Here is a 23,197-nt window from a genome sequence, read left to right as displayed (position 1 = left end):
TTTTGAAAGGTGTATTTATCAAAGGATGAACTTCCACTTTCACCCATTGATAAATACTCTTTTAAAAATCCCATAGAAATCAATGGAGAGTGGTGGAATTTCACTCTAGAGGACTGTGGTGATCTCTAACTTCACTCTTTGATAAATATACCCCATAGAGTGAAAGAATTGGCCAAAATCACAACTGAGCAATGCATGCGACTGTTTTTTTTCATACGGGAGGCTTATTGAAGCTGTCATTCCCAACAAAGCCTTTTCTACTATTAAATACTGTACATTTCAGTAAGCATTTTCAATACTTATTCCCTGCGACATTCCATTTTACTATGCATAACTTAATTTATGGACTTATTTGTTTTAAGTTCTTTGTATGTGTGTTGTTACAGACATCTGGTGCAAATTTCATTTATTTCTTATCTTTCCTGCTGTAAGAGATGTCACAACCCTGGACAGAGAGAGAGAGAAGATAATAGTGCAGTTGATTAAAAAAAATAAAAGAAGTTTAATGGATGCCCCCTTAATTTCTTTAGACATTTAGAAAGGTGAAATAATAGTGGTGCAGCTACACTGTTCCAAAAGATTTGTGGTGATAAGAGCAACTATGTTCCTTTATTAGAACCAGAAATGACTCCATGTGATGGAAAGAAACGGAACAATTCAGTAGCACTGTATTCCTATGGCGGAATCAGTGATATATTCTGACATATATCTTGGCTGACCCATAAGAATAATCTCATTTAGGCTTTTAATTCAAACAGTGAACACACATAAAATGTGAAATGAATTTGATATGAGAATGAAGACAGATGAAGGGGAGTGTTAATGAATAAAGTTGGAACATTTAATCGTTTAAACAAAGACCATCAGAATTTTGCTTTTTCACCATGTCCAGTCAAAAGGTTTAGCAGCATCTACCAGCAAACAGCATAACTGAGTGAGGGCAGTGAGGATTGGAACACTAATTCTCATGTTGTATTTTATCCCTTACTTAGTTGTGTAGTTTGGCTATATGATCAATGCCATGCAAATGAGTGATAAACAGAGATGTAGAAGTAGTGCTTCGACAACTCTGACTCCTCAATTTTATGCTGTGTACACCTCCAGTTGGTTGCTTTGGTTGGTGAAGCCCAGTGATAGTGTTTAAAATTAAATCCTTTTGACAGCATTTACATTATATAGAGTAGATCTCTAAAGATGATCTTCCATGAAGATAATCAATTTACAATAACAATGTATGTCATTTGGTAAAACTTAAGACACTATTTTGATCAATGTAACCAACAATAACTTTTTTTATGTACTGTCCTGTTAAATGGGGATAACCAAGAAAAGTGCCCCATCTTATTGTTTAGAGCGTTAGCAGGCAGTATATTGTGATCTGTAATGGCATATGCCCAATGGAGGTAGATAGTGTCTAGTTAAGCTTTAGTATTCTATAGGGCTGTTTTATGAACATAGGTGCTAAATTGCATAAGCTTAACACTTGGGGGAACAAGTAGTTCCCCATTTTGAGATAAAGCAAAATAGTGGTTCAGTTTGCCATTATACTAACTGTATTATTCAATTGAAATACATTTGATAAGTAATTTTATTTGTCCACTTAACAATTCTGATAACATATGTTTATATTAAATTTACCTTAAATTCAAAGGTTTTTTTTTAAATGTATTTTATTTTAAATTTGTTTTATAGTCAAAGGTAATAACTCCCATAATACCAACAAGGAATCTAACACCTCCTTGTAATGCATGGGTGTTTTATGCTGAATTAATTCCCATATTATTTTTCATCTTTGTGCATATGTCATATTTATTAAGCTGAATTTCGGCAAACTTTATGATTCTTTTGTGTTAACTTCCAATTCTAGAAAAACTGTGCATAAGAATGTGCTGTGAATTTTTCCAATCCTACCCACCATTAACACTGTCCTCAAAAGTAGTGCCATCTTACCATTTCAGCAACTGAGCAACATAATTTCCTATTCAGGCTGTAGGCAGTGGAGCTGTTGTGGATTTAAACCTGCGAAAACCCACTGTAATCTATACAACCTCATTCTTGAAAACTATCAATTAGTATTGTGCAGGGTACAAATTCTTCCTTACAACACTTACTTGAAACTTACATTCTTTAACGTCAAAAATAAGAATTAAACGTGAGTTACAATTCCTACTGAGCTGTCAAAAACCAATGCAGTGTAGATGCAAAAGAAAGGAGTTTAATGATAGTTGTAGGTACCATATAAAATTGAATCAGCATTTAATCCAACTAACCAATAGAAGGAACCATCATTGGTCGAGGTCTTTGAGGAGCTGCACCACCATGAGAGAACCTTCGTGACTGGTGATCTGTCCGACTTAATGTTGGGTGATTACCTAAAAGCTGAGATAAAATGGAGATGCAATCAGAAACCTGTTGCAAAACTACATTGTAAGAATATGTTATGAACTATAGCTTAAAGCAGAAGCTATAAAGGCAACCAAACTTTGCTTTTAACTGAAAGGTTAGCTGAAAGATTATAGCTTGATTTACACAGACAGAAGAGTGCATTGGTTTTAACTTCATCACTGAGTTAGGGATACTATTATTTAACGCCTTAATTTGGTTTCCTGGTAACCTACACAGAACACGGAAACACATTTATGAAGGCCTAAGAGACAAAAACAGAACCTCTACAATATGAAAGAAAGATAATGGCATCTGAGTTTGGTGTAAAGTAACATCAACAATAACATGGAACAATTAGCAGCACATTCAAATACCTGCAAAACAGGTCACAGAGTTGTTTATTCACCATAAAAAAGCAGAACATGGTGAGTAGAAAGCCTAGAAATAAATGAAAGGCACACAAGGTAAAAAGCTGGTGTTGACCAATGCCTGCCTATATAGACAGTTACCCCAGGTCATCATTTAACTTGAAGCATATCATCTGCAAAGAAAATTAGAGCCTGTTGAGCGATGAAGACATTTAGATGGATAAGAAAATACTTGGATTTAGAAACTCAACTTTCAGCAAATGTATGACAATAAATATCTCCATATCTCCAATATTGTCTCTTACAGCCCATCCCATGATGCATGTGACATTGTGTATGCTTAGTGCCCAGGATTAAAAATGAATGGGCAGACGAGATAGACCAACTGATACTGGGCGCATGCTTGATTGCGAGCAAAGTGATGTCCCCACAGGAATATGAACAAAGGTTCAAAGAAGACTTGTACAGTCTTGCGCCTTGCCTTGAGGCAAAGTGAGAACCTTGCATCAGACAGCAGCGAGGAGCCGGCTACAAGGGGCGCCAAAAAGCCGCCTCTTGTAACTTTAAGAGCTGAATTTCCAGGTTTTAACCTGGAAATTCGGCTCCACTAGTGCAGAGAATGTTATTGCACTAACCATGTGGCACTCGTTTGACAAACTCTGACACTGATGTTTTAAGAGCGGGGTGGGAGAGAGGGCAGCCTCAAGCGGCAGCAGCCAGGATAGCCCTTGGAGTAATGCATGCAGCATTGTTAGAGGCAGATTTATTATGTGTTGTAAAAAAAAGTTTGAATTCTTTACCATACTTCGCCATGTAAAAAAACCACATACATTTTTTATGTGCTTTTTCTTTGAGCAACTCTTGCTGGAACTATTTACTATGAAAACAATGGTGGAAAATCTGGCATTTGTATGGTGTAAAATAAAACACACCTTGATAAAATTGCCATTCATTTTACACAGAATTTTAAACCGTTTTTTTTCCAGCAAATATAATTTTACACAGCATAGGCCCCTTTGTGTTCATTGATGTTTAACTAGTCTATGTAAGGCTTTTAGTAGCCTCTAAATTAAAAAAGAAGGGAAGGGAAAATCATATTAAAGTGTTGGTACTATTGGACATATACAGTATACTACAGGCCTGAAACAAAATTCAAACTAGAACATCTGCCTTGGCTACCGCAGAGCTATAGCTGCTTTTTGACTGATAATTATGGAGATTATGGAATGATTGAAATGCTCAGCAGAATTAATTTAATATGCAGCCTGGCTCTAGAATTTTTTATCACCTCATTGGTACCAAATACAAAAATAAAATGGAACAAATCAAAAGAGGTAAAGAAAACAAAGAGTTAATATAACTAACTTGCAGCAGATCAGCATGATTAGTAATTATGTCACATTTAATTCAATGCTGCCAGGCTTTCCCTTTGTTAATGTACCTTAATGGGCAAGAAAATGGAGCATCCAGTTATCATAAATTAAATAATGCAAAGCATCGGCTCTAAAAGATTTTACTTAGCCATAATCTGTGGCCAGTTACTATATCATTAATTAAATCCCTGTATCTCCAGAATAACAACCAAAAAAAAAAAAAAACAAATCTGGAAATCTTCCAGTCAATATATCATGAAATATAATAATTATAATTAATACCAAATGCTTAGGAAGCCAGTTACTTAGTCCTTATGCTGGTGCCATCTGGAGGGTGGTTTATAGCTAGTCTTAGGGCCTATATGTTTTTTCTATTGTTAGGGCAACATGTAACTAATTCTACCCTTAAGTGAGGTGAAGAATAAGAATATTATAAGACAGGAAGTAACCAGACTAATACTAGCTAGAGGATATCATAAGATATTGGGCACAGGAAGGTGTACTGGACACCACATTTTCCATTGGTGAGGAAAGGATGAGTTATCCCTTGCTACTAGTTGATAGCAATTATTTTTGTCAGGTCATGTGAATACCCCAACTGAGGCGTCACAATCCTAAGGTTCAGTGCTCCTTACAACACAACTATTTTCCTTTTAAAATGTTTTTGCACATTTATGGAGTACATGCCACTCTAGATGGTAAAAAATGCTTTGAAATGAGGCGTTGGCCACTACTACTGCTACAGCTCACTGAGGTGCCATTAGACAGCAGTGAACACATGAGATAAACACAAGAGAGGCAAGAGGTCCAGTTCTTTCTCAAAAGATGATTTGGGCAGACTATTAAAATGATTATAACATGGCTCAATAATTCACAGTATTCAGTAGATTCCAAAATGTATGAAAATACAGTGCTACGCAATATGTTGGCGCTATATAAATACATTTTAATAATAATAAAATACCAGCACTTATGCAGGTTCCCAGCGTGAGAGTAGCTTTCTTTACTGAGTTTATTTGAAGAAATGTCCACTGGCATTGGTGGCAGAAATGACTGGTGCTAATTATTTAATGTGAACTCCTTTTTGATGTATGTGTGCCTTTGTGTGATATCTTAAAGGATAACTAAAGCAGTGAAGATCAGTGCCTCTTAAATGTGCCCAGTAGTTCCCCATTTTCTTTCCTGCTGATTCACAGCACATTCTCTGTGCTGTTGTCAATTAACTGAGCTTAGGGACCAATTAAATGGCAGCTCTGAAGCGAGTGAAATCAGAGCACACCGAGCATGTGCAGGGTCAGACTGGGCCAACGAGACCCCAGGATATAACATAGTGGGCCCCCACCTACACAGGTCCACCTCCTGCCAACTTTGGGAGCCCCACCCTGGCCACAAGTAAATTTGAATGTAGCACAATGTCATGTAATGTGACAGGATGTATTGTGGGGGGAGGAACAGAGGATGCACATGCGCATGTAGGCTGGCAGACTTAGCAACTGAGTGGGGTGCCCCTGAGGTGGCAGCCCCAGTGGGACCTATAAACCGCAGTGCAACACTCAGCATGTGCTGACACTCCTAACAAAATGGGGAGCTCCTATCCACAACTTTGTGGTTGGCTTCAGGAGTGCATGCTCATTTTGCTGTCGTTTGTATCTCACCCCAAGCTACGGGTTGCCCCTGAGCCACTGGAGGATATCGGTGAGTGCAGTACATCTATTGTTTCACATATTTATTGTTGGTGTGTGTAGGTCGAGCCTGGACGTGATAGACCTGGGGTGTATACACCCAGGTCAATTTTAACATTGGATGAGCCACATTTTGAAACTTTAAGTTTTACGGCTTGGATTAAGCTGCATTTCCTGAATGTTAATGATATCTACCCCTGATGCAATTTCACTTTTCCTAAGGAAACCTGGCTGGCTCTTGACATAGACGCGACGCTTTAGTAATTTTGCTTGTTTCAAAATTGTTTGCTGTTCACCAACTTTAGTAAAAAGCTGTTTATCTGAAGGGCATTGTGCACTCTGTCTGACCACATATACGGAAAACTAAATTCACATGGCTGTCCAGGCATTGGTTAATCATTTTCTGCCCACCAGTAGGATCATACATTAATACTCAGAGGACTGGCCAAGCGTTAGGAATTTTTGATAACAATTGAGCATAGGCTACAAATATGTCTTGCTTGCACTGCATAGTATATTAAAAATGTAATCTTTAATATATCTTACTAAAATAATAGATCTTTTTATGAGTAATCCCTATAGGTATTAAAGGCTAGCAGCACTTCTGAAAAAGCACACGGCAGGATCATTTCCAAATCTATCATGCTGGTTATCAGCATTTAAACTCAACAAATAATGTACCAGATATTCTGAAGCTGCAATGATTACTAAGTTTTGAAATATGCTTTAGTAGATGTAAATTCTCAGTTAAATATAATAAATATATAACTAGTAAATAAGTAGGTTTCATCGTGCTAGGGAAACCAGGTCCTTTACACATGACACATGTCACATGACATCAGAAGAGGGTGGATTAGAAGACAAAACTGTCTTTCACAGCCTGCTAAAAACAACCTTTTACTGAAATATTACAGACATAAATATTAGGGTGACAGTGATACTCACAGAAAATCTACTTCCATTTACACACTTCCTTTCAATAAAACAGCTATTATAATGCATCCTTCAGCTAACCCTTAATTAAAACTCAATTTTAGTTGTCCTTTAAGAAACAAATAACAACAAAAAATAAAAGATTTGCAGTTGACAATGTATTTTCTTTTAAGTGACAAAAAAAAATAAGACTAACCCTTGCAGCTACAAGCAAATGAATGAGGATTTGGCATGGTACAAAGCCTGTGAAGCAATGTGGATTATTTAATCAAAAGCATGATGAATTAGAGGTAAACGGCAAAGAGATTCCAGAAACTGGATACAGCAAATAAAAAAAAAGAAGGGAAGAAGAAAGATTTAATTTGGCAAGCAGATGACAGAAGGAATTTTAGTTTAACACACCAGAGAGTTTTCTGTGTCTCTGTGGGGTGGCCTCTGTACTGCGTCCCTATGGTCTTTCTGATAAAAGTCTGTTTTCCGAGAAGAAATGTCTCTGCTATTAAAATCCCCGATACATGGCTGCTGTTCATGTATCTCAGGCTGATGCTTGATATTGCTCTTGTTATCTACAAAGCCTGCACTCATATCACCAAAATCCTCCTCCACGATGCTTTGTCTGGTTAAGGTTTTTCTGCGTGTTAGCATTTGTTTCTCTCTAGGACATGAAGGATTCTGAGGAGTCTCCTGGGTTGTATTTCTAGCAACTGTGTTGTAGGCTTTCCTGTAATTACAACGGGCCTCTTCTTCCTCACTGCCACAATCCAAGCCACTGTCTGGGCTCCTTGAAAGAGAACCAAGTTTGCTCCCTTCTGGTGTGACGTCCTCTGAATATGGTGGGGTTCCATTAAACCTAGTCTTTGAGAAATGCCATGGGCTCTGATGGCGACCATCACGGCTACCAGCCCTTGGTATTCTATTAACACTAGCTAAGGTTCCTCTTGTCTTATTTATACCTATGGAACAACGTCTGTGCAAGAAATCAGGATGCTCCCCTCCTCCTTCTTCTTCTGCTACTTCAGGAATACTGAACAGTTTGTTACTGTGTTGATGTTGTGGAGAATAGTCCAGCTGCTCCTTTAAAGCAGGGTCTTTAATGATAGTCTTAGAGTACTCCACAAGAGAATACATATTAGAAGAAAAGAGAATGGCCAAAAAAGAAGGGGCAACAAAAGTGCAATTGAATAAAGAATAGAAAATGGGAAGAGAGGTAGAAGGAAGGGAAAGAAAAATAAAGACAGGGTTAGTTTTAGAGGCAATGGAAAATATAAGGCATGCAAGTTTACTCTGTGAAGGAAAGGTTCATGCTCTGAATGGGAATCTGTGAAAAATAAAGACATGATTAGGACTCTGGTTGAGGTTAGAGAAAACATAAGATCAATACAAACAATGAGAGCTTGGCATATCAATGCTATAGTAAGAGTCCATGCAGGGAGAGATGCTGCACACAGACAGCCATTGTGAAAGTAGGGTTATGTTTAAGCAAACTTCTCATGGCACTAGCTAAATAAGTTAGGTGGAGATAAAAGATTGTTTCGTAAACTGAACTAGCTTTTTGGCTATCCATTAGTATGCTCAGTGATAATCAACTGTCTGATTCAAAACCATATAGATGACCTTATTTCAAAGTTTAAATATGCAAAAAATGGCCTCAGCAGATTGGGTGTTATTTTTCGACAAACCAATGACAGGCCGGTCTGTTGAGTATACTTACTTTATTTACAGTATCATGGTATCAATGCCTGTCCTCTTTTGGATGCCTTTTTACCAACAAAAAAAAACCTGGATCTTATGCTGCAGTTTTCAATAGTGTGGTAAAAGTGAATGAGACCAGCATTTTACTATTTGATCTGTGAGGGTAATGGAAAAATGAAGTGTCTAATCACTAGCTAGGGAAAGTCTCATGTATATGGAATGCTACCATACAGAACTGTTTCTTCGCCAACAGATTCCATGGACACAGCATAGATGTTACCATTCGGATCAAAATGACTCAGGAAAATATAGTGTTGTTTATTTCATGCTGAATTTATTATTCCTAGTCAACAGTTTTTTTTCACTGAAAGCCCAGCAGCCCATGTGTCTAAAGGTACATTCAGATGTTTATGTACAATTTTCCAGCTGTATATAGTTAAATACACCATGTTTCTCACTCTGTACTATGAGAAAAACCATATATCTTAAACTCCTTGTGTAGGGGTATATTGATCTTCACATCCACCATGTTGTCAAATATTAGATGACCAAGTAGCACAATGCTAAAAGGTGTTTGCTATTTAACATGTTTTAGATATATCTCAGGTTCTAGAAGAAGTACAGTACATTAAAAACACTTTCTGAAACAAACAGCTTCAGGATAGTTGGCAGTTATATACTTTATATGTGTTCTGGTATGAAAATAATACCCTTTAAACTGCAATTTCAACAAAAATGGCACATTATGCAGGATAAAGAAAAATGTGCAAGTTCAATTTGTTAACTGCGGTTAAGGTCTCTGTAATGTATATAATACATTACATACAGGATGCAACACCCAACTTGAAAAAATGTTGATCCATTTTGGTTTCAAGGATATATGAAATTATTTATAACGCCGAGTTAAAAAGAAGCAGACATCCACAGTTGCGCCAGCATTCAATTATATATCAGTGCAAGGGGGGAGGGGTGTCCGCCACATTTAAGGCAATTATACTATATACAAAAGAGGACTTATCCCCCTATCCCGTTGCACTGTAGAAAATTAGACACAATGTATTACAGTAAAAAGCAATATTTATTAATAACCATGCTAGTGAAACAAATTAAAACATATTTAAAAAAAAAAAAATCTCTTGACATCTCTTGACAAAGCCACTTTCGTGGCGAAACAGCTGTCGAGTAGTTCGGCGCTGCTGGGCTCAAAGCGGTGTTTTACCCTTGCGGATTGGATGCAGTTTTTATCCCGGGGATGATCTGACGGATATTTGTGAGCGTTCCACACCACGGACGATATCCACACAAGGGCAAGTATAGGAAACCTTTTGCTGGCATACTGAACTGGGGTTCTGCATATATAGCCTTTAGGCTACTACATTGGATCCAGCGTTTGCTACAGCTAACTCCTTACTTACCCTGCATCTAACCTCGGCTCAAGGGGCTTCCGCTGAGGGACTTGCAAGGGGAGCCAGCCCCTACCCTGCTTGGGATATAGTTCTTATACAGAGAAGAAGGGACATTTTGGCATATATGCCCATAATGTGGTTTCTGCCGGGAGTTCACATCTAATACGTTTTACCAAACTATCTATACTGCTCCAATCACATTTTTTTTTACCTATGCAAGGCTTTTCAACCAGTATAAAAAATAGTGATCACTAATTAACATCAGGGTATTCCCCGTTTTTTGTTTCCAGCAGCGCTGTTGGTTTTTTTAAATATGTTTTAATTTGTTTCACTAGCATGGTTATTAATAAATATTGCTTTTTACTGTAATACATTGTGTCTAATTTTCTACAGTGCAACGGGATAGGGGGATAAGTCCTCTTTTGTATATAGTATATATGAAATTATCTTGAATATCATTTTATGCTGTTTAAATTGCCTACTGCAATAGAGAGAGAGCAAAACAATAAAATTCACCTCTATTAAATGAAGTTTATACATCTTATATTATCTTTTGTTATCTGGATAAAACAGGTTATTTAAATGTGGTGGATTTTTGGAGTGATACACATGGGAGACTGTATTGACCTCACATGGATGCCAGTCTGCAGACGATAGACATGTTTGGCCCTTCTTTTGCCATGTTCTAGAAGATAGTGGGGCTGATTTATAAACTTTTGAGGTGGTTTGCACAGTGAATATATTTGCCCTACGCATGGTTATATTTATAAAGCGGGATAAGAGTGGTGTATTTAATATGCAAACAGAACTGCAATTTATTTCTCACATTGCAAATGTCCATAAGAACTATTGAAATATGAGAAAAATTGTGAATAGTTATGTGCACACTTATTTGAGTTACGCAATGACCTTAGTGCTGGAGAAAATATCACAGTTTCATGAATTTAAGTTACTGTCAACTCTATTTCCAAACACAACAACAACTTCGCACAGTGGGTGCACACACACAAGCACCCGTCTCATTTTCGAAAATTTATACCCAATGGGACAGAGCAGTGCAATATTTTAGCGTTCAGGAAAAAGCATAGGCAATGCAACCATTTGCGAATGCACAAACTTTATGAATGACCCCCAGTAAGTACCATTCTTTTTAAAAGAAAGCAAATGTCCATCCGTCTAAATTGCTTGTAATTGCATGTAAATGGATAATTGTATACAGTTTTTATAGCACATTTTTCATCTCTAAGTGCACAGATGAAAGCATAGTGCCTACAGGTTTCAAGAAATAAAATATTCTAATGAAATGTCTACCATAACCTGACCTGTAAGATACTTACAGCTCAATATTTTCATCTCCTCTGGCTTCCGTGGTATTTCTACTATATACCATGGCAGCTGAAAGTCAAGCCACCAATTTATTAGCATGTCTGAATTAAAAGATTCAGGCCAAAGGTTATCTGTGCTTTGGATCACCTCCATTCCTCTTACCTTGAGGGTGTTGTGTGATGTGATGCTGACTCGCCTTCTGCCCCCGTCTTCCAGTTGCATTTCAGAGTACAGCTCTTCTTCATCTTCCTCTAAAATGTCAGATAAATCGGACCCTCTGCTGCTCTCTGTTTGATAATCTTCCCCAGGGCAATAATGCGGCTAGAAATATGGAACAGCAAGGCAAGCCTTCAGTTAAAGTGCCTCAAAAGCATAGCTTTTAGTAAATATTTTTCCTGTAAAGGCAATTTTAAAAGCTTTGTGTATAAGTCATTTCGGTATTTCACTTTTTGGAAAAAGCCATGCAAAAAGAGCAAACACAACACTTTGTTACAGAAGCTGGCAATAACTGTTAAAATGTGCATACAATTTTATTTTTTTCAGACAATATTAGGTTAGGATAAATGTGTTACATTCTTGCTGACACAGTTACATAAAATATGCTGTAATACATTATAAAATGAGATTCATAAAGGATGCAGGATTGACCAGAAAACAAATTCCAAACGTACATTAACTAAATTCACCCATTGTGCTTCATAGAAACCCTGCAGCATGCCATGCCTTAAAACAGGGCTGTCCAACTGGCGGCCCGCGGGCCGCCCCTTCTGTGCCCCCAGATGCTGTGTCTGTTTACCATATGTAAACTTTAAAAAGTATCACTACAGAGATAAACTGGCCCCTGCATTGTTTAAACCTCAAATTCAGACTATTCCCCTGTATTGTTCACACCTGTGATCCCCCTGTATTGTTCACACTTGTGACACCTCTATTGTTTATATCCTAAAGGCCTGTACTGTTCACACCTGAGACCCAGACTGAAACTGCCCACATTGTTCACCTATTCACACCTTATTCAAAATGCTAATGGAGCACCAGCACTGTATCACTGTATGTAGTACATATTAGAATGATATCTTTCCTTGTCTCCTGCTCTGTTCGGTCTTCCCTACATGCAGGGCTGGAACTAGGGGCAGGCAGAGTAGGTGCCCGCCTAGGGTGCAATCATAGGGGGGTGCACACTTTTAAGGGGAATTTCCTTTCTTTCTTTTTTAAACCCTGATTTGCTTGGCCTTCAATAGCTTTTCAACTTTAAAAAACACAAATCACCCCACTATCCCTTTGTTTTTATCCTTCTGATTCAAGTAGAGGTCTGACTGCAGTCCTACTAGTTTTTCAACTTTATAAACCCCCCTGTTCCAGACAGAATCACTTCCCAGCTCCCTTTTGGCAGCTGCTGGCACAGGTACATATTTGTGGGCAATATCTTGGCTGCTACTTGCACAGGTAAACAGATGATATGATGGATATTTGGCTGCTGCTGGCACAAGTACATATATGGAGGCAATAGTCGTTTTTATGGCTGCTGCTGGCACAGGTACAGATTGGGGGCAATATAAGTGATAGGCTGCTGCTGGCTCAGGTACATGGGGCAATATGGTGGCTGCTGGCACAGGTACCAGATGTTTGAGGGCAATATGATGGATTTTTGGCTACTGCTGGAACAGATACAAATTGGGCCAATATGATGGATTATTTTGGTTGCCGCTGGCATAGGTACAGATTGGGGGTAAACATATGATGGATGTTTTGGCTTATGCTGGCACAGGTACAGATTGGGCCCTGGGGGCAATCTGAGAGATTGACTGCCATTGGCATAGGTACAAATGGAGGCAATATGATAGGTGCTGGCACAGGTACAGGGGGCTATAGGACTATATGACTATATGGTGGGAAATGGTAATGCAGGACTGGGTGGGGGGCACTGATTGAAGCCCTTGTCTTGGGTGCCTTGCCTCCCTGTGTGTGCCATTCTCTGCTTACTCAGTGCTGCTTGTGTGTGCCATTCTCTGCTTGCCCAGTGCTGCTTGTGTGTGCCATTCTCTGCTTGCCCTATGCTACCAGTGGAATGTAAGCCTGTTAGGGGTTTGTTCTTGGGGCTATTAGCATTTGGAAATTGTTGTTAAGGGCCCCTAAGGTGTATAATCATGTGTTGGGGGTTGTTGTATTATCCACAGGGGGGGATGAGGCATATTATAAATTTTTCACATATGAGTGATGAGGTATTTCCCTGCAGTGAGCACCAACCATTTGGTTTTTTGGTGTGCTACCACCATTAATGTGGATATGAACTTAAAAGTTCTTGTGGTAATATGGGTGTGGTTTACAATGGGTGTGGTTTAAAGGGGGAGTGGCCAACACTGACTACCATTATCGGCCCTCCACCACATAGGCCAGTAACATTTTGACCCTCGGTACCACAGAATTTGGACAGCACTGCTCTAGAACAGGGATCCCCAACCTTTTGAACCCGTGAGCAACATAAAGAAGTAAAAGGAGGTGGGGAGCAACTTTAGCATGAGAAATGTTCTTGGGGTGCCAAATAAGTGCTGTGATTGGCCATTTAGTAGCCCTTATGTGGATTGTCAACCTACATTGAGGCTTTGTTTGGCAGTGCACATGGTTTTAATACAACCAAAACTTGCCTCCAAGCCTGGAATTCAAAAATAAGCACCTGCTTTGAGGCCACTGGGAGCAACATCCAAGGGGTGGGAGAGCAACATGTTGCTCACGAGCAACTGGTTGGGGACCACTGCTCTAGAAGAATCTGGCTCATAAACTGCACTTTCCTAGAAAAAAGCAGTATATACCATATTGTTGGTGTATACCAAGGCTCTGTGCATGTTAGCCTTCATTCCTCCATCTTGCAAATCTGGTGTACTGTTGGTTTCCAGCAGAATCTATGCATCACAATAATCAAATTTACCTCTTTCTCTAGATCTCCTTTTTTTTGGGCACATATTTCAACATTCTGTTATTTTTTTATGCTCTAAGTACTCAAAACAGTCAAAATGATTGAAAAAAAAGTTTTATCAAAAAACATCAGTTAATAGTTAAAATATAGCAGTCGTTAGTATATTGCTTTGGTTTATAATTTGTATATTCAGTTATTTTGCATACAGTTGTAATGCAACCTGACTGACTTTTACACAGTTACATGACAACGTAATAACAAAAAGAAAAAAGCCGGCTCTAATCTCTTCTGGACATTAGTGAAACAAATATGTGAATCAATACTACTTCTAAAATTCACGGGTTAAATCCCTTAATAATGATCCAAATCGTTTGTTACTAAAGAACCGCTGGGTAATCCTTACCAAACAGACGGATTTGACCTGGGTGTCCAGACCCCAGGCCCTTCACTTAGAATATTAAAAAATGGAAAACAGCCGAAGGGCTTTTCACTCACCAAGTTGGCCAAGTGGTCCGGGTGCCGTGCCCCGAACCCGTAGCTTAGGCAAACTTTAGTCTTCAAAATAAATCTGCACGCACTCCTGCGACCACAGCCATGAGGGTAAAAGAATAACTTTATTCCATGTAGTTAAAAGGTATGCGTCCTAACGCGTTTGTATCAGCAGATACGTTATCATAGGCACTATGCCTATGATTACGTATCTGCTGATACGAAACGCGTTAGGACGCATACCTTTTAACTACATGGAATAAAGCTATTCTTTTACCCTCATGGCTGTGGTCGCAGGAGTGCGTGCAGATTTATTTTGAAGACTACATGACAACGTAGTCAACGTTATAAAACCGTGAAAATGTAATTGAATGTTTTGTTAACCATTATCCGTGTGTCAGTATTTCAATTCTTAGTCCTTGTAACCTCAGTAAACCATAAGGTGGTAGCATAGTGCAAAGTTTCCCAGTTGTTCTCACCATTACTGCAGAAGGTTTCCAGATTTGTTTGACCTAAAGCAGCACATTGAGTATACTGCTTTAGGTAAAGAGCCAGTTAAAGATTATATCTGCTTATCACCTCCCACAGTCCTCCAATTACATTAGAATCAGTTATAGGAGGCCATAAGGGGGATGATCTGATGGAACAGATACTGTGGCCAGTTATATATAGGTTAAGATGGAATATAGTTTTTCAATTCGCATGAACAACCCCCAAAAACATATTTGCAAGAATCATCATCCTGCTTAGTAGAAAAGTGTATTTAATCATGTATGGGCCTTTTATGTTAAAAACATCTACACTGTTTAAAGGAGACATTTTGTTTAAAAAATAAGAATGTACCAGTGCATTATACTCAATTAGATATAGAAGAATTGTGCTTTAAAAAGTAGTGTTTCAGGCTGATTTATTGAATATTTCTACAAAAACCCTAATCATCCCTCTCTTCCCTTCTACTTCCTGCTCCCTGAATTCCCAGGCTGTGCAGGGGAGCCGGTGGCTCTCAGCTCACTGCACTGTAGGACAGGAACCAATCAGCAGCTAGCAGGACCTGATAGGGAACTGAAACCTGTCTGTGCTTGGGTGACTGCAGGGCTTTGATTGGCTGTCCCCCTCTTACTGTGCTTCTGGCAGGGACCTTTAGGACATGCCCACCCCTCATTTGAAACACAGACAGGGACCAGAGAACATCTATATGGAGCTCCAATAAATGGGCTATTTTTAAAGATAATATTAATTTTTAGCACCATGTACTGTAAAAGCAACACCATATATTATTTATAATTGCCTACAAAATTAGGCTTTTTTCATTTATCCTATATGTCTCCTTTAATGAATGTCAGATGATACAAAGATATGCCAACGGTACCTAAGCAGCAGAGAGCTGATAATGTGTATATATACAATCTAACATAGTTACATAGTTAAATTGGGTTAAAAAAAGAAAGTCAAGTTCAACCCCTCCAAATGAAAACCCAGCACACACACACACACACACACACACACACACACACACACACACACACACACACACACCTCTATACTTTTTACACATAAATTCTATATACCCATACCTATACTAACTATAGAGTTTAGTATCACAATAGCTTTTGATATTATGTCTGTCCAAAAAATCATCCAAGCCATTCTTAAAGGCATTAACTGAATCAGCCATCACAACATCACCCGGCAGTGCATTCCACAACCTCACTGTCCTGACTGTGAAGAACCCCCTACGTTGCTTCAAATGAAAGTTCTTTTCTTCTAGTCTAAAGGGGTGGCCTCTGGTACAGTGATCCACTTAATGGGTAAAACGGTCCCCTGCTATTTGTCTATAATGTCCTCTAATGTACTTGTAAAGTGTAATCATGTCCCCTCGCATGCGCCTTTTTTTCCAGAGAAAACAACCCCAACCTTGACAGTCTCCCCTCATAATTTAAGTCTTCCATCCCTCCAACCAATTTAGTTGCACGTCTCTGCGCTCTCTCCAGCTCATTTATATCCCTCTTAAGGACTGGAGTCCAAAACTGAACTGCATACTCCAGATGAGGCCTCACCAGGGACCTATAAAGAGGCATAATTATGTTTTCATCCCTTGAGTTAATGCCCTTTTTTATGCAAGACGGAACTTTATTTGCTTTAGTAGCCACAGAATGACACTGCCCAGAATTAGACAACGTGTTATCTACAAAAACCCCTAGATCCTTCTCATTTAAGGAAACTCCCAACACACTGCCATTTAGTGTATAACTTGCATTTATATTATTTTTGCCAAAGTGCATAACCTTGCATTTATCAACATTGAACCTCATTTTCCAGTTTGCTGCCCAATTTCCCACCTTAGACAAATCACTCTACAAAGTGGCAGCATCATGCATGGAATCTATAGTTCTGCACAATTTAGTTCCAAAAAAAGTACAAAACCATGTAGTAATCAGTCTAATTGCATAGTGCATAGTGCCAGCGTACGATTATACGGTATACAGTAAATTGCATGATTTAGAAACGAGTAGAGAGTATCACAACAAGTAGAGAAAAATTGTTTCAGCAAAACTAGCACTACAAAGGTTAAATGAACAATATATAAACTAAAAGGATTAACAAAGTGCTGATCATTAGTTCACAGAATTTGTTCTATCACATGGAAAAGTGCAAAACATCCATTTCTGTCACTATAACATACTTGCACTTTAACACTGATGAAAAGGCTTTGTCAAATGCCAACTCACTTTGCTTGGCACGTCTATTCTATTCCTCTTGACCACGATGGGAAATTGGGTGCTTTGGGGGATTTTTTATAATAGAACGCAAGTTTAAAGGTGACATACTGTAGATAACGTAGTAACCACGACTCTTTACTCAACTGTTTAACGTTTAGCTATAGATATTCTTTATTCTATCTGACCCCACGTGCAAAATATGGGAACCTATGATCATACTGGCCAACTAAGCTTCTGCATATAACTGAAGCATGTGCAAAATATCCCACTGAATGTGCTCTGTGGGGTTTTCCAGGCTGAAGTTTATTATAAACAAAGGACAATTCTGAAATTGTGTGTGACAATCACTGTATGGTATGGTCACCAATTGGTGTAGGCTGCAATATCTTGCAAATAACCTGATCTCTACCTGAATTTGGCTTAGACCTATAATTTAAAGTTATAAAACTCCAGTAACTTGGGAATAAAAACCTTACTGCTGACCTCAGCAGGGAAGCTTAACTGGCTTACAAAAAAATGAGTAAAACTGGCACAGCACATCTCTACTCCTACTGTATCAAACTTTTGTCAGGTAATGCATGCATATTTAAGCTCACACCTGCTTCCCAAGTTCAGAGCCCTTTAAAAATTCATCCACAGAGGCCCCCTTTCTTTTGATGTGTGGAGAGTCATAACCATCCTCCTCCTCCTCATCAGAATTAGCGTAATGCACTGCATTACTCCGCTCACTGAACAGGCTTCTCTTTTCATTCTGGAACAGCAAAGAGGAGATGAGCACATTAACATGTTCTTATAAATTCTGTAGGCAGAAAAGTTACCAATACCAATACAAAGTAAACTTCCCTCTGGGATTGCTTGCAGTATAAATGATATTTAATAAAATGGAGGTCTCTAATCTCGTGGTCTGCCTAGGCAAACCAGATAAAAATCTATGACAGTATAGGAAGGGAAAACTAATTTTAATTAAGAAAATATCTACCTATTAATGCAAATTGACAGATAGGCAAAATATACATAAATTACCCTGGTGCTTTCTGCAACCCTTTGTGCTGCTTCTCTCGCCATCGCTTTGGCCATTGTGTTAGAAATGGGTGCACCTTGTGGTTGTGGAAGTATCCTCTGTGGAGATTGGGATCTCCTGCCATGAATTGGACTATGGAAATTTGACATTGGAGGCTCTAAGGTATGTCCATGGACAGGAGATGCTGTTCGAGTATGTTCCCAAGATTCGTCCACTTTCCTGTGTGGGCACACATGATCATCTTTGGTATCTGGGACTCCAGCAGTTGCAAATGGCTTACATTTGGGCATAGTCCTTGGGTGTTGTGTTGGAGGCACCAGTAAGTCAGATGGAATGAAAGCACTTAAGGAGTCTTCAGATTCTCCTTGTGCTGAGAGGGTTCTAACTGTAATTTCCTTGGCATCCAGGTTGAGTAATTTGAGTAGGTCTACTACTATGTTCTCTGCTGCAGGAAAAACCACTTCAGCTACCTGCAAACCAAGAAAATAGAGCAGTGAAATACAAATAGGAATAACAACAACCTTTTTTTTCTAGAAATCAATTTTATTGAATGTATCCGTTACTGACATCTTAATATTACAATGGGGAATGCTACATCTGGTATTAAACAAGTGCAATGCCAACAGCACATACATTTAGAATTGGTTTGATAAGGAGGGGCCCTGAACCTGATGTCTATTTGGTGTTTACAGTTCATTAAATATAACTTTTAAAAGAGAAGGGCTTTTTGATAAATTCTAAAATGCCTGCTGCCTACCTTTTGTTCTCTTGCATACACACAGAATCCAGTCACATGTGCGCCATTGGAGGTTCCAGTTGGAGAGAGTACAGGTGGCTTCCATGTAACTAGTACAGTGACTGGTGTGGGGCCCTGATGCACTGCAACATTTTCAGGTGGGACAGGAGGGCCTGTGGTTAGAAAACACTTTTATCAGATGAGATTGTTGGGGAGAAGAGAAAAGGTAGTATGAGGAAAGAAACACAAAGAGAAATTGCAGAGTAAGGAGAACAGAAAGACCAATGGGGCAGGCAAGATAGGGTTGCAATAGAAGAAAGGAATGAAGAAGGTAAATGAATAGATGAGGAAAATGATTAGTGTACCTAAGGTTCATACACTCCCACCACTCAGTCTGACATAGGACATATGGTGCTGTGGGTATTTTAACAATATTTTGAAATAAATATTAGAAATATTTCTCAAATCTTTCCTAAGCAGAAGAACATCAGAGCAGTTCTCTTTCTTTCTCCTGACAACTTCCTTGACTACTTGGTGGTCAGACTGGTTGGAAACTGACCAGCAGGTGGTGCTGTTGTATCAAAATTCATTGATATTAAAAGCACATGTATCCCTTAATATCTTGGAATAAAAAGAAAATAATGAATGTAAAAAGTGCTTAGAATAGTACTCTCATCAATTTACTTCACTTTTAATATGTATTATTTTGTGTGAACATAAGCAGTCTGCCTTTACATTACTGAATATTATATGAAGGGGCATTATTATAAACTATTACAAGCAGGTCCATCTTTTAGCATCAGTATGCTTATTTGATTTATTTGGGGAGAAGCCTTGTATGCTGGACCCCACTGTTCAGCTCTACAAAACTGTGGCACTTTATAAAAAAAAAAACAATAGCAATTTACACAATTTGTAGAAAAACAATGCAGGTACATTCAGCTCTCGGGAATAAGAAATTGCTCAAACAAACCACAGTCAGAATTACTGTAATCAGGAAGATATTTTTGTAAAAAAAAAAACATGCATTTTGATGTTAATGGAAAAGCCATTTTTTCAAACCTGAGGAACCAAATTGAAGATTTGGCCTCAGACTGCTTATAATGGTAAGAAATTGTTTTTAATATGGTTTAGAGTAGGGCTGCCCAACATGTGACCATTCAGTTGTTATTGAACTAGAATACCCAAACAGACAAAGGCCTTCAGACAATTTTGTGAGTAGTATCTTAGTATATAAAGGAGGGCTGCAAGTTAGATGCTGAGACTTTAGTACAGATTGCAGCCTTATACACTAATCATAGAATGTCCCCTTATAAAAGTCAAATCCAGAAGGATTTCAAATGCCATAAGTAGTCAGAAGAACATGGGAGGATTGCACTCATGCACAGACACTTGAGCAAACTGTAATGAAATAAGAAATAAAATCTACAAACACACCTGATGGTAAGGTAGTAAACTGTGTGTACACCTCCTTCCTCTCCCTCTGTTCCAAAGGAAGCTGCCATGGCATCTGGTGGGGTTTTGCTAGTAGTTTTACCTTATAGGTCATATTGGGTTTCAGGTTGAAAAAGTGATACCTATAACTAGCAGCCTTGACAATGTCATATTCTTCATCATTAAGGAAAATGACATGGCTGTAATTGCTGTTGCTGGGTAGCCATATAAGTTCAGCAGACATTGGAGTTATGTTGTCAACCTTAAGATGAGAGGGGGCAACGATGACATCCTTCCCCACTAACAAAGTACACTGCAGCTCATCAGAGTTCCCTCGGTCTGTGATCGTCTGGATTGATAAACGATATGTAACTGTGGCGAGATCCAGTTTCTCTAAGAGCAATTTGGTTCTACTTCCAAAATTTAGTGTTGCACGGATCTCATTTCCAACTAGCACATTATAGCTATGTATTGTACCCCAGCCTGGTGGCACTAATGGTGGCTCCCAGCCCACAATAACACTTTTGGCGAGTTGTTTAATAAGGGTTATTTTCCGAGGATAAGGCACAATGTCTTCTCCAATCTCATCAATGTTAACATCCATCGTTGTCCCTGTGCCATTATTCAGCACACTAGACTCCATGTGAATGGATGGGGTTATCTCCAACTTCAGCTCTGATTGAAGTAGAGGAGCAGAATGGTTAAGCATATTTTCCTCCTGTTCACTGGCCAATGTGCTGGACATATGGAATTCATCATTTTGTACAAAGTCCACGAAATTTGAAGGGACCAACCCTCTCTGTCCATCAAGTAGCTCACCTGCATTGACGAAAGCCAAAGATTGGTTTCGTACCAATCAAATATTATAGACTGAAGGTTAAACAATAATGGAGGGATAATACACCACACATAAACAGGATAAAAATACTGGCCCCTATATGGTTTTTTTGATAGGCAGAGGATATAATACATTTACTGAATAACCATATACAGGGCTGTTTGGGAGGAAGGATTCATTATTCATAATATAGTGTGCGAATACATCCTATACATTTCCTATATCTAGAATTACTTTGCCATTTCCCAATCTGCACTGGCAATAGTATCACATGCCACCTCGTGTTGTACATAGATGAGGATACCCCTGACAATTTCCCTAGGCATCTGGCTGCTAGTAGTGTTTCCTGCCAGCACTGTATATAATAAATGATTTCTGAAATCTGACCTAAAGAAAATATCAGCTTGATGTTTATGTCAATTTTATTTGCAGCAATGCCATTATTTCTAAAGCTGGCTTAATACTAAATAAAAGATTTAGCTAAAACCAGCTATTAATGTAATGTAAATTTAGCTTAACATCTAAGTAGATCTGGCCTAAAAAAGGATAAATTATTCGTGAAAAAATATTTTGTCCTTGGAATACAGATACAGTACTGTATATAAAAACTCGGGGTTTGCTAAGGCTGAATACTAAAATTCTAACAAATCTTGCAATGGAACCTCTGATTTAATCAAACCATTCAATAAATCCTTGACCGAGGCAAATCTTTTATTCCTATACAGTTTTTCAATATTTTCAATATTCTGAAATAACTTTTTCACTTTTTAAGGCATGTGTGCAGATAGTGCTGTCCGATTATTTTACATATTAGGACTGCACCCCGGCATTATAATTTTTTTGTAACGTGAGTGCCGGCTATTTTTGATGGAGAACATCTTCCTCCTCTGTAATTAATGAAAAGAGACGGGTAATTTTCACCCCATGCCAATAATGGCAGGAACCACATGACAACTTAGGTGAATTGCACTGTACAAAAGATGGGTACTGTGTTCATTTTGGTACAGTCAAACCAATAAGGGGTCATTTGGACCACAAGTGCAGTTGTACTGCTGCAATTTTCCCTGCAGACAGGTGCAACTCCCTTCTTGCTGTTCCAACGACACTGGAATTCTTGAAAATTATAGAAAAATAATATGGCAAATGACCTTAAAGGGATACTGTCATGGGAAATTTTTTTTTTTTCAAAATCAATCAGTTAACAGTGCTGCTCCAGCAGAATTCTGCACTGAAATCCATTTCTCAAAAGAGCAAACAGATTTTTTTATATTCAATTTTGAAATCTGACATGGGGCTAGACATTTTGTCAATTTCCCAGCTGCCCCAAGTCATGTGACTTGTGCTCTGATAAACTTCAATCACTCTTTACTACTGTACTGCAAGTTGGAGTGATATCACCCCCTCCCTTTCCCCCCCGCCCAGCAGCCAAACAAAAGAACAATGGGAAGGTAACCAGATAGCAGCTCCCTAACACAAGATAACAGCTGCCTGGTAGATCTAAGAACAACACTCAATAGTAAAAACCCATGTCCCACTGAGACACATTCAGTTACATTGAGAAGGAAAAACAACAGTCTGCCAGAAAGCAGGTCACATGACCAGGGGCACAAGTCACATGACCAGGGGCAGCTGGGAAATTGACAAAATGTCTAGCCCCATGTCAGATTTCAAAATTGAATATAAAAAAATCTGTTTGCTCTTTTGAGAAATGGATTTCAGTGCAGAATTCTGCTGGATCAACACTATTAACTGATGCGTTTTGAAAAAAACGTGTTTTCCGATGACAGGATCCCTTTAAGCTTATACAAATTACATTAAAGCTTCTAAACTAAACACAGTGCCAAGAACAACAACATTATAACTGAAATGCAATCAAAGTT

The 23,197-nt window shown here is 38.6% G+C and overlaps 1 protein-coding gene across 16 annotated transcripts in view; it reads right to left on the bottom strand.

Annotated features, from left to right (window-relative positions):
• The window catches only part of rimbp2.S (RIMS binding protein 2 S homeolog), a 176,692-nt gene that overhangs the window by 13,361 nt on the left and 140,134 nt on the right, over positions 1-23,197 (bottom strand). For 10 of the 16 annotated variants that reach the window (XM_041580332.1, XM_041580338.1, XM_041580330.1 and 7 more), the window contains 7 exons: positions 20,483-21,298; positions 19,067-19,218; positions 18,312-18,779; positions 17,887-18,039; positions 11,328-11,486; positions 7,144-7,851; positions 2,271-2,379 (listed from right to left, as the gene is read on the bottom strand). In XM_041580332.1, the coding sequence (XP_041436266.1) occupies positions 2,271-2,379; positions 7,144-7,851; positions 11,328-11,486; positions 17,887-18,039; positions 18,312-18,779; positions 19,067-19,218; positions 20,483-21,298 (2,565 nt within the window). Of the gene's footprint in view, positions 1-2,270; positions 2,380-7,143; positions 7,852-11,327; positions 11,487-17,880; positions 18,040-18,311; positions 18,780-19,066; positions 19,219-20,482; positions 21,299-23,197 lie in introns of those variants that run through there. The other 6 variants (XM_041580334.1, XM_041580335.1, XM_041580336.1 and 3 more) reach the window with 2 other exon arrangements.

The sequence above is a fragment of the Xenopus laevis genome, chromosome 1S (assembly GCF_017654675.1).
Source record: "Xenopus laevis strain J_2021 chromosome 1S, Xenopus_laevis_v10.1, whole genome shotgun sequence".
Classification (NCBI taxonomy): Eukaryota; Metazoa; Chordata; class Amphibia; order Anura; family Pipidae; genus Xenopus; species Xenopus laevis.
This window is presented reverse-complemented; position numbering and strand designations above follow the sequence as displayed.